The sequence below is a fragment of the Ascaphus truei genome, chromosome 5 (assembly GCF_040206685.1).
Source record: "Ascaphus truei isolate aAscTru1 chromosome 5, aAscTru1.hap1, whole genome shotgun sequence".
NCBI lineage: Eukaryota > Metazoa > Chordata > Amphibia > Anura > Ascaphidae > Ascaphus > Ascaphus truei.
In genome coordinates, this window is record NC_134487.1 from 218,772,998 (window position 1) to 218,786,244 (window position 13,247).

The following is a 13,247-nucleotide window of genomic DNA, read 5'->3' on the forward strand; positions in this document are numbered from 1 at the left end:
GTATATAAAATAACTTTTTCTTCTTTTCTTTTTTTTTGCAATAGACACAATCAATATATTTTCCCTATATATACTGTTATTTTTAATATGTTTCTTTTTTAATGTTTTGTTATTGTGCTTGTAAGACTGTTATTTTTAGGTCTTTTTAGGCATTTTTAATGATGCTGATGTCAAGATAGTGTTTACCATGCTGTTTGTTCCTTCTTTACTGAGCATGTCCTCTCCGCTGGGGTCTATGACGTTTGATGTGGGGATAGGGGCACTCGCATGCAGGCGCATAGGGATGCTTATGCGTGTGCATGCGTGCCTTTGTGCATTGACATCAGGACCGGCGTGGAGATGGAGAAGGGGAGGAGAAATCAGCAGTATGGTTCCCAGCTGATATCAGTGGTGCTGAGCAGCATGGGCATCTGGCGTCGGGTGAGGTGCACGCACACGCACACGCATGTGGAGCGTGCACGTTGTGTCCTTACATCATGTCATTCCTGGCGTGAAAACACAATGCTTTTTCAGATTCAAAATGGGATCATAGAGAGAAAGCTTTACTCTTTGATAAAGTACCCCATAAGAAACGCGTAGGAGAGTTGTGTACAGTACCTCCTTTTTTTAAGGATTTTTCATTAAGTATTTTTCAATAAAATATTCTTTTTTTGGACCCTACTTCTTGGCTGTGCGCTGCCTTTTCCTCTTCTTTTCTCCTGTAAGTCAAACAGGTAGCACCAGCACCATAATTACAGCTATTTCCCATAGGGATCGGGAGAGGGTGTTACATTTGGAGGCGCTGCTGAGATTCAGACCTGGGGTGCCCTGAACCAAAATGACAAAATTAAACCCAATTAAACCAAAGAATTACCATGTTTGTACCGTCAAGACAGGTGGTCCACCAGTGGGCCGTGGAGTTCCAGGTACCTCCCTGCCACGTGGTGGCCATCGGTCATGTCCCGGCCAATATCCATTCATACAACATGTGCCTAGCCCTGAGGTGGTTGCCAGTGTTTGCCAAAGCTCAGCCCCTGGTATGAAAGTGGTACCCCACCTCAACCTAGAGTATGGTCCTCGTTAATGCCCGTTGTGACTTAAACGAGGATGATGGGTGCTAGGCCATATTTCTGTGGGAGGCCTTCCCAATGGGTGTCCTATTAACTACCCTGCGCTAATAGTCAAAATGGAGAACCCTAGCCCAGGGCCTATCCCCAATCTGGATGTAGGAGCGGACCTTTCCCCTTCCCCAGGGAGCCCCTGCAAAAGTGAGGCTAGTATTACGTGCCGGCGAAGCAGAAGATCTGGCCGCAGCAGCTCTGGCACTGAGGGAGAATCTGCATGTGAAGAGACACTGCAGTTACTGGCTGACAAACATGCGCAGTCATCACAAGCCCACCACTACAAGCTAAAAGCTTTCTCTGGAGTGTGTCTATGCCGCTGGGAGAAGAATAGTTTGAGGAGTGGAGAGACCATGCTGTACAAGTGCTTTCAGAATGGTCCTTCTCTGATGCAGTCAAGAGGCAGCAGATCGTGGAATGCCTGTGGCCCCTGGCCATCAATATAGTTTCGTTGTACCATGATTGTCATGCGGAGGCCGATGCCCAAGCCCTGATCCTGGCCTTAACTAAAGTTTATAGTACTAAGGACGATGCCATTGCCTTACGGCCCAGTTCCACACCATCAAACAAGATGAGGGGGAAAATTTATCGGCGTTCCTTTGATGGCTTCAATTAGCACTATAAACCCTGATCTCCAAGAAGGTCACCTGAGTGTTCAACCTAGATGACTTCCGAACCAAACAATTTCTGCGGGGAGCATTGCCCACACACCTGATCGCCATGAGGATTAGCTGCACCATTTCTATCGAGAGTCCTCCTAACTTTGAAGAACTAATGGACCGAGTACAAGTTCAGGAGGTTATCATGTGGTTCTATACCCCCACAAAGCCTCAAGATCCCAAGCCACGAGCAGACATAGCTAGTCCCGCCAAGGGAGCCATTGTTAGGGAAAGACCCAGTGGCAGAAAGTGCTCTAGAGCCTCCACAACAGGTCCCACGAATGCCTGCTCACACGTTCTGAAGCCTGGCCCCTTTTCTCAGTCCAGGAACCGAACGCACTTTCCACTGCTATGATTGCGGGGAAGAGAGTCATATGAGAAGGGACTGCCCTCAGAAGGTAACTATCAAGTCAGTGTTCCTGACTTTTGCCACCCACCCAAAGGTTCAGTTGCCCGGCGATGAGAAGTGTATGAACCCTTCCAGCCCCAAAAAGGAGATACAAGTTGACCTCTTTCATCAAATTGGCCCCACAGCACTGGTCCGGGGGCTAATTGAAGGAATCTATGCTTTGGCCTTATTGGACACTGGATCTCAGGTGACCATTGTCTATCGATCTTTCGATAACCTTCATCTGTGGCATATACCATTAAAGTCGGCTGAGACCATAACCCTATGGGGCCTCAGTAGCAAGAGTTACCCGATTGGCGGGGTGATCATGGTGCGGATGGACATACCCCAAACTTGATCCACCCCATAGAAGTGGAAACACTGATATGTCCTGAACCCGGAGAACACAGAGTGCACCTATCATTCTGGGAGGCAGCGCCGACGTGGTGCGATTGCTGATCTGGGCATTTCTCAAAGAAGTGAGAAAGATTTCCTCGTCCTCCATGAAATTCATCCGGCGTTAATGGAAGAATGCCACAGAATCTCGGCCCAGGAACGATGCAGGCGGTTCTTCAATCTGGAAAGGGGGGTGACCAAGATTTTACCAGGGGGAGTACAGCATGTGATGGCTCAGGCCAGCTACTCTAGTGATGATGGAAGTGACTGGTACTTCTCGTTGGAGACGACCCCCGAAGAAGATGAGAAGATAGGATGGAAGGTGGTACCGGAGGTAAAAGAGTGGAAGTCTACATTTCCTCGCTGGTTTGCTGTATCTATCCACAACATCTCCCTGCACCCTATACAGCTGGATTTCAATCAAGAGCTGGGTAAAATGTTCCCCCTGACGGACATGAAACCCTTGGTTAATGTGAACACGGCCTCCACGCAAGAGGCCGACCCTGCACTACAGTTCAACTTTGGAGATTCATCCATACCCCCCGAATGAAAAAAACACTTCCATGTTAGGCTGATGAGCGGAAAGAAGTGTTCTCTACCAGTTAGATGGATGTGGGTTGCACCAAGAGCACACAGCACACCATCCGGCTGAGTGATGCTACACCCTTCCAGGAACGATCCAGGCGAATAGCTCCCAGGGACGTGGAGGATGTCCGGTATGTCTTGAAGGATATGGAGGTTGCTGACATCATAACAGAGTCTCGCAGTCCCTATGCCTCCCCCATCGTGGTAGTGCGGAAGAAGAATGGCTCTGTGCAGTTATGTGTGGACTACAGCACCCTCAACCTGCGGACCATCCCAGATAAATACACTCTACCCTGGATTGAAGAGATTCTGGGTGCATTGTCTGGCAAAGTCCAGATATTACAAAGTAACACCTGGGAAATTATCCCTGATAAAGCACTCTTGGGGACACAGATGGGTAGGACAATGTATAATCCAAGCGGATATCCCATTCATATGCAGAGAATTAAAAAATAATAAAATTGTAATCAAATAATTGTAAATACAGGGCATTATATATATATATATATATATATATATATATATATATATATATATATGTATATGTATATATGTATATATGTATATATATATATATGTATATATATATATATATATATATATATATATATATATATATATATATATATATATATATATATATATATATATATATATATATAGTTAAAACACTAGAGGTAGGTATGGCTATATACACATTGTCTGGCTCCTCCTAAGCCACAAAACGAAATGTTATACACTGAAGGGGTTAATGTTGTTACAGGTGGCTTTAATGGCCATAGGATATACCTATTAATGATACAAATATAGTCCCCTATCAACACGGTATAACATAAGATACATATCACATGCTAGTAATAAAATACTATTCACTAAGGTGAATTATCCCTGCAAGGGTGTATCTAATAGTCAAATGCTATTGTGAGGATTCAATAGGTGACTACAGACAAAAACACAGTGTATAGCAAGTATAGCAACAATGTATCTCAATTCAACCCCTTCAGAAGGTAAACAGTTGCTGAGTTAGAAAAATACAGCAGGGCCCCGGGTATACGGCGGGCTCCATTCCAGGGGCCCGCCATATAGTGAAAATCGCCGGAAAGCGGCTCTGGCGATTTTCAGTTCTGTGCATGCACAGAACAGCGCTTTTGCTGTTCTGCGCATGGGTGGCCTATGGTCTGCACGCGCAAACTACGGTATGTGCGCGCAGACACCGGTCTGCGCATGCGCACTGGGCGCACCTGCCCATTATGCGCATGTGCGACTGAGAATCAAAGATGGCGGCCCCCTTCTCGGTGCCGCCATATCGGCGGATCGCCGAAAAGCGAAGCGCCGAGAAGCGGGGCCCTGCTGTATCTAATAGTATAACTATCACACAGATCCAAGTGTAGCAATATAAACCTCAGTGTGTGGTCTGAAACTCAGCTGCAGTAAAATTAGTAAAACATGGCAGTGTAATACACAGTATTGTAATACTTGAAGGGGGGACCCGTATCTAGCGGATAAGAAAGGCAGGTATAGTATATCCAAAAGCTGCACATTGGTAAATTACAGCATAAACCGCTATAGCTAAAAGAATAAGTATGTAAAGAAATCAGCCGACATACAACCCATTTCTTCCGTGTTAAAACACGTGTACAGCCGTCCCCACCTCCGACGTCATCGGCATGACGTGATCTAAAACTGACGACATTCGAGCATTTCGTGTAGATGCTACGCTTCTTCAGGGTAAGAGTAGTACTACCACTCCTCCTACCCTGAAATTTCATAGCATCTACACGAAATGCTCGATCACCGTTGACGGACTTCACCAGACCTACCATACTGGGTTGCGACCCATCGCCTACGTGAGTCGTAGCCTGACTTTGAGCAAAAAGAACTACCCGTCCATAAATTAGAATTCCTGGTGCTGAAGTGGGCTATTGTGGACAAGCTCTGCGACTACCTCTACGGGGTATCTTTCAAAGTGAGGAAGGACAATAACCCGCTCACCTACATACTGACCTACGCTAAGTTGGATGGCACTGGCCATAGGTGGTTGGCCGCCCTGTCCAACTATAGCTTCACCCTAAAATATAAGCCTGGGCCCAAGAACATTGGGGCCAACACTCTGTCCAGAAGGCCCGGATTGAGACCCTTGTCTGAGGATGAAGAATGGGAAGAAATACAGGGCCCAGGAATTTGAGCCATGTTTTCTACTGCTGCCGTATCGGAAGGGGAAATGGCCTTCTAAGAGCTGAGAGTAGTGGATTCCTTGGGCTGTCAATCAAATGCACTCCCAGCTGCCTATTGCTACCCTGAGGCCTTGTCAATGGCGAAAGGATCCAAAATACACTGGAAGGATATCATTGAAGCCCAGATGGCTGATCCAGTGTGTGGGCTTCTGCACCGGGCTGTACTGAAGAATAAAGAACACTGTAGAGGATTGGATTCAAATCAGAAAGCAGAATCAAGAACAGTGTTCTTGATTCTGCTTTCTGATTGGACGGACCCGCAGCAGCAGTGCAGGACTGGCTTCTTGCTTCATTGTCGGTATACAGCTTTGGAGATAAAGCGTATGTGTTATGGCACACTTTTCCCTGGATCAACTGTGACACAAAGATTGCAACATTGCGCAGGTAATTTCAAATCATTTACCCACTATGAGATATTTTCTTGCCAGCAATTTGTACAGAGAGAGATAGGTTAAACTCGCTTCCACGGAGAGATATACAGACTGCCACACTTATATACACTGTCTCCTGATCATTATAATACCCCTGCAGGTGAAGGCTGCTGACAACAAGCCATTTCATACTACGTTTATTGCCTCATATAACCACTATCCCTTCCACATGTGCTGGGATTTAAGTGTCTTTAGAGCTGCCAATGGTCTCTATATATTTCTCATGTACTGAAGAATAACCCGCCATAATTAAGAGTGCTCCCAGCCATACAGTCGGCCTCCTCATGAAGGAATGGGACAAATTCCAACTGGACAATGGATTGCTATACTGAGTGGTCCCTTACCTTGATCATACGGATAGGAGACTGCTAGTGCTCCCAAGAAGGCTGCAATACATGGCGCTGTTGTCACTACATGATGACCATGGACACTTGGGTATGTATAAAACGTTCAGGCTCACACGAGACGGGTTCTACTGGTCGAAAATGAGAGAGGCTGTGGAGCATCATTGTCAACTGGACAATGGATTGCTATACCGAGTGGTCCCTTACCATGATCATCCGGATAGGAGACCGCTAGTGCTCCCAAGAAGGCTGCAATACATGTTGCTGTTGTCACTACATGATGAACATGGATAAAACTTTCAGCCTCACACGAGACAGGTTTTACTGGTTGAAAATGAGAGAGGCTGTGGAGCATCATTGTCAAAAATGCTTGCGGTGCATCCAAAGGAAAACACTGCCTACACTAGCAGCCCCAATTGGCCATCTGAAGAGTTCGGGTCATATGGACCTAGCATGCATGGATTTTCTATGTATAGAGCCAGATTCTAGAGGCATCAGGAATGTGTTGGTGGTAACTGAAAACTATACTCGGTATGCACAGACTTTACGCACTAAAGATCAGAAGGCTAAAACGGTGGCTAAGGTGCTGTGGGAAAGATATTTTGTCCATAATGACTTGCCAGACCGAATACGGACCAGGGGCGCGATTTCGAGAGCAGATTTATAAAAGAGCTGTTCAATGTGCTTGAGATCGAGAAGTCCCGTACAACCCCATACCACCCTGAAGGTGCTCAACTGGACTCTACTCAATATGTTGGGCTCCCTACGAGCCACCAAGAAAGTCGGTTGGAGCAAGAACGTAGAACACCTGGCCTACAACTGTACCCAAAAAAAAAAAAAAAGAAGGTTCCAGGGCACTACGGATTTTCAAAAGAATTTAATGAATAGGCCTGTTTTCAGTTTTCCGAATAAGAACATCCCTATCCATAGTGTCAGCTTTGACAAAAGCTGCCAAAACATCTTTTGCAGAATAGCCCCTGGCCAAAAATCTGTCAGACCTTTCCTTGGACCTTAATAGGAAAGTGTCATTATTGGAACAAAGTCTCTTCAATCTCATAAATTGAGATCCAGGAATATTCCTAATCAATGACCGCGGATGACAACTCCGCGCATTGAGAAGCATATTCCTGGAATTCTCTTTTCGATATATATATCAGTCTGAATGGTAACATCATTGTCAATGTACAGGATTAAGTCTAAATAATGAATGTGATTAATATTGTGCTCAAAAGTGAATCTAATATTGAAATCATTGGTGTTTAAATATTGAACAAAAGAAAATAATGAGTGCTCATCACCTCTCCAAATTAAAATCAAATCGTCAATATATCTCTTAAAAAGACGATATTGTGACGAAAATAATTATTAGTTTGATAAATAAATTGTGACTCCCAAAAACCCATAAATAAATTGGCGTATGAGGGTGCAAAACTTGTGCCCATAGCAGTGCCTAATTTCTGTAAATAAAATCATGTCAAACAAAAAATAATTGTAAGTGAGTAAAAAAGATATAGATTCTTCTTAAAAATGGCAATGTGAGATAGATAAGGTGGATAAATCAAGATAATGTCGTGTGGCTTTAAGACCGTGATTGTGATCAATAATTGAGTAGAGGGAGGGCACATCTAATGTGACCCACCTGTACTCTTTGTGCCATTTGAATTCCTGTAAACTGACAATGAGATCCGCTGTATCTCTAATGAAAGATAGAAGTTGAACGACCAGGGGCTGCAAAAACTTGTCCACATACCGCGATAACCCATCTCCCAAAGATCCAATGCTCGCCACTATAGGTCGTCCAGGAGGGTCGACTAGTGATTTATGGATCTTTGGGAGATGGTGGAATACCGGAATCACGGGATGTGGACGGTTAAGAAATGCACATTCTTTATAACTAATAACATTAAGAATTCTCCCAAAAGATAACAATTCAGTTAACTCAAAAGAATACAAAGATGTGGGATATCCCTTAAGAGCCTGATAAGAGGTGGTGTCCTGCAGTTGTCTCAATGCTTCTTGTTTGTATTGAGTAGTAGACAATACTACAAGGGCTCCCCCCTTGTCAGCGCTCTTAAGCACAATGTTGAAAATTTTCTTAATTTGATCAATCTGTTGTACCTCTGTATATGTTACATTGCCAGATTCTACATTGGAACAGGAAAAACCTTGTGATAATAACCATAAGTCTCGTTCAACTAAACGTTCAAAAGTAGTAATAGAAGGGCCCCTGTTATAATTGGGACAAAAAACAGATTTCTTACGATAACCAGGGGTCTGGGCTAAAAAAACTAGACTTTTCTAGGTTAAATAAAACAGAAAACAACATTTTTAAGTTGACCGGGACTTGGCCCGAAATGTCCTGGAACTCAAATCTGGATTAAGTTCCACACGCCACCACTCTCTTTCATCCGGAGCTGCCGAAATCCCTTGACCGGGAGATAGTACCAAACGTCCTGGTACTCTTTTCGGCTTGCAATCCCAGCCGCGACCGCTACATTCTCTTCTCAGAACTTGGCCCCGAAAAGTGGGACTTAGAAAATGTATTGCCTTGAAATTTCTGAAGCCGGCTCACTGCTATTTCTCCAAGAGCATCTTTTGGTCGTTTCAAATTTACCACTGCTGTTCTGGCACTTAGAATCTCTTGTCTGGATTGGCTGAGGGTTTATTATAGTATTTCAGAGTTCGAGAAAAATATGCACACAATGCGCACCAGGGATTAGTATAGTAAATTGTTTATTAATAAAAAATGACCGAGGGGATCCAACCCCACCTCAGTACATATGCATAGCAGAACTAAGTTCGGTTACAGAGAACCCAAACCCTATGGTTGATTACTACTACCTAGTAAAACTGAGTTCATCAAAAGCATAACACACAATGAGCAATAATAATAATAAAAAGACAGTGTTAATAATAACTAAATCTGAATAGACTATAGTATAGTTAAACAACTGTCTATAAGCTGACAGGGGGAGACGGAGACATACACTAAAGCTCAGGACGGGTGCCGCGGCGAACGTATAAGGATCCGGATCACGTCACCGCAGAAATCTGAACACCGCCGGAGCTTCCTGCAAACGCCGTCTCAGCCTGTCAGAACACGCGCAGAGTGACCTGTCGTGACCTCTACGCGTTTCGCACTATGTGCTTCATCAGGATTTCTTTATTTCAGAGTTCATTCATGAAATACTACAGCCAACCCGAGCGTGAGAAGAACCCTACCAGCCAATCAGAGCGTTGCCAGTCTATCTAAGCCGGGCAAGCGTGGATTTGGATTCTGACAAGGGCATGTGCCAAACTGGTACCTCTGCCACTTGTCAGTCAGAAGCCACTTTCTGAGTTAGGCTCCTCACCGTCTAGCTTGGGGGAGAATATTGGTCCTTGTCCGCTATTCATCCCTGGACATGATTACTTGAGCATAACTCCGGTGCCCAAATAACTATCACACCTTGGCAACCTCTGAGGCTTTCATGTCCGGGACCCGAGCAGACTTGATGGCACCAAGCTTGGTAGCCACATGGTCTCACGGAACCGTAGACCTGGAAGTCCCTAGCTTATATACCATGCACAAGCATATGTATTTTTATACACTTCAATAAAAGGTACTTTAACATATTTTTTCTAAGTCCTTTGGTTATGGGGAATAGAATGAAAAAGCGTGCAGGTTCATTTTCACCAGCCTTAACCCCACACACTAAAAACTGGACTTAGACTTTTAAAACTCTTGCAACCTTATCTATGGTTGGTGTACCCCCAGGACCCCTATACCAGGTTCTGGGTGATCAGGGCATCCCCCCTTATACTAGGGAATCTTTACCTTTTCAGGGATATCTTGCACCCCTTTGCCCCATTTATCTTTCTGGTTTGTGCTGAAGCAGGGAGTCCTAGTGGTGATTCGCGCAAGCGTTTTTAAGGGGAGATTTTATATAATAAACAGGTCCAAGAGCTGACACTCTAAAACTCCAAAAATGGATCAGAGATAACCAGCCAGGCATAATACCTTTATTGATGGCCTGATTACCCCATCACCGTCACAATAATCCTATTGTGTTTTATTATTGGGGTATACCATAAATGTATGTGTTCCTATGAGGAGCCATACCGCTCTTCAGGATCCTCATAGGTGGAGGCGCTGCACCAGAGAGAGAACACACCGGCATCCCAGGCTCCCCATGAGCGAAGGCTCAGGCCTCCTTTAAGGCCAACAGGTAGCACTAGTACTGTAATTACTGCTATTTCCTATAGGGAGAGGGTGTTACATGTAGGTAATTTAAATATACGTCACATATGCTAATGGGATATCTAAAGTGTGCTCCTTTTGAGCACAGATGTCTTTCTGTATGCTATTTGGGGTGCAGTTTGAGGAGATATATATATATATATATAGTGCTTGGGACTCTACTAAAATTGGTCTCTCCCCCTGCACCCCCTACCTGCTGTTGGATTTAAAACAATCTGTGTGGAGAATACCCATGAATCATTTGCATCAAATCCATCGGCAGATTTCCATCTCCAGATCAGATTTTGTTAGAAAATCTGCAGATCGAATTGTGACAAATTCGCCAATCTCTAATATTTATAAAGACACACATGGCCCTCGTGACAGTAGCAGCCAATGTGTATTTTAAAAGCATTTTGGTTGAAACTTGCACTAAACCTGATTAGGCTAAAATGGGTTCAAGCATAGGATGCAAATACAACTGCAATCACTATTAGGGTATATTTTATTAATAGCAAACCAAAGAAATCATGACGGTCTAAGCCAGCTCCTTTAGCAGACGAGTATCTTGATATTATCTACCATGCTCTACTTCTAAATTGTCATTGCTTGTAGTTTCACTATTACCATTGTAATCAACACTGCTAGTTAAACAGAGCTGCTCAGGAATGGCACTGATCTTACTGATGATGTCAACACCTGTGCTGATAATAGCACACATTGGTACGGATGCCCTCCTTTAGTTTTCCTGCTCTTTCCCTTTCACTGTATTTGTACTTCATTTCTGTACCTTTCCTTTTGTGCTACACTTCTAAATGCCACACACAGTGACAGAAACAGAAACAGTAAGTTATGTTTTCGTAAGTTCAACAGCATCTTTAAACAATATGCTCAGTATAAAATGAAGCAAAGTCTCCATCATTTCCGTTACTTTGGGAATTTTTGACGTAACTAGGTGTTATTTATATATCTGTGCTTGGATATTTTGATTTAAAAAATACTGTATGTTCATTCCTACAAGTTCCTGGAAGGGAAAGGGTTAAACAATGTTCAATTTAAAATTAATATGCCTGGAATCTTCTTTAACACTTTACTTACCCTGGAGTTAAGAGAAATTTAGAACACACTGCTGTTGAAAAAATGAAACATCTTGAGACTAGGAGAAACATGTTTAATAAAGCAGCCTATTTTCAGTGTGATATTCATATTAAAGAAGTACAGTACCATTCAGTGAAATCCACTGGATTACTGCATATAAATATTTAGACATAGCTTTTTTAATGTCAGTTTAGTTACTTAAATTGCTGCTTCCATGAATTAGTGTCAAGGGCACTCACTACATTCATACCTTACCATTTATGGCAAAAAAAAGATGACCATAATGGCTGTGATGAGTTCACCAAAGTAATCAGCCCAGATAAATTTCATATGTTTATAAGACCATTTGCTGTGCTTCATTGCTTCTTGGGAGAGTTATTTTACTTTTTACTGGGGCATTTGAAAGTAAGTAGCATTCCCGAAAACGTCAAAAGGTCTTCAATTGTCTGCAATGTAAGTATTATCGAGTCTTCTATTTCTATTGTTTTGAAGTGTTTCACTTAATTGAAAACTTTTAGCTAATCTGCTTGTTCTTGTAAGCACAATTGAATGTCATACATAATGATATTTGTACAGTGCTTGAATTAATACAATTCCCTGAATAAGCAGCAGAAAGTTAGGTTTGAGTTTATTATACAGTATATGTACAGTAATTCAATGTACAGTACAGTAGCATAGATGTTCTATTTTCCTAGATTAAAGTGAAGTGCAGTAAGAAAAATACTATTTTGTGTTTCTATTTAAATTGCATGTAACCTGATTGTTTTATTAATCATACTGTATGTCATTCTTTTTTGTTTCATATTTTCATGGAATACATGTGATAGGAATACTGTAAAGGAAAAAGTAAATGGTTAAAGCAAGCTGCATTCGAAAGTTGAAATCAAGAATTTTTAGTTTATAAAGTAATTCTCCTGTGTGTCTCCAAATAATACCACTTTTTTATAAGAAGCATTATTTTCTGGATTTGCAGCTGACTTTTGGTGTGAATTTAAATAATGGTCTGTGGGATCAAGCACTAACCTCTACAACCAAAACGTTCTAAATCTTCATATTACTGGTCTAAAAAAATACTTCCAAAATAATACTCACTAAAGTCCAATGGCTATTTCTGTTAGTTTTGTATAATTAAATCATATTTAAGTACTAATATTTCTTGTTACAGGCCTAGGAAATTATTTAAAACAATATTAAATCTGCTCTAGTGAAAGAATCCTTTGTGACATAACGGTTTCTTTTGCACTTTCCAATTTACAGTGTGAAAGGAATATCTGTATATACTATACACCTGAAAACTCATGTTCATTCTAATATGCAGCCAGCTGCGGGGATATGAAGGATCAGTTATACATTAGTAATTATCAATCCAACTAGCCCATAGAAAGCACAATATACAGTATAATAGTTTCTGTGATACAGTTTTTGTTTTACAGTATGTCTGGCTTATACTTTTTTGACTTGGCAGGTACAGTAAATGGAAATGCAAAATATTGTAAGCAGAGGTTGAAGTGACTTTAGAAAAGCTGTGGAACCGTGCCTGACCTAAATAAAATTCTACATTTACTTAACTTTGGGGGTAAAATTATTCTGGCCATATTATACAATATATATGCTTTCCAAGCAGACAAAAAAGAGGTTTACTAAGATTAATATTGTTTTCTCTAAGTAGGAAGTTAAAAGTCCATAGAAAAATAGTTTGTAAATTAGAGCGTAAAGGGACTCAGTACCTCATAGTATAAATAAACCCCAACCACTGATTGTAAGTGAGCTAGGGATTAAGGATTGTGTGATCC

General features: G+C 42.2%; 1 protein-coding gene across 2 annotated transcripts in view; it reads left to right on the top strand.

The window, feature by feature from the left end:
• Positions 1-11,783: 11,783 nt before the first annotated feature.
• Positions 11,784-13,247, top strand: part of KCNMB1 (potassium calcium-activated channel subfamily M regulatory beta subunit 1) — a 70,851-nt gene continuing 69,387 nt past the window's right edge. For both annotated transcript variants that reach the window (XM_075601670.1, XM_075601669.1), the window contains exon 1: positions 11,784-11,907. Coding sequence is in view for 1 of the 2 variants with exons in the window: in XM_075601669.1 (XP_075457784.1) it covers positions 11,906-11,907 (2 nt within the window). In the remaining variant the exon portion in view is untranslated. The remainder of the gene's footprint in view (positions 11,908-13,247) is intronic.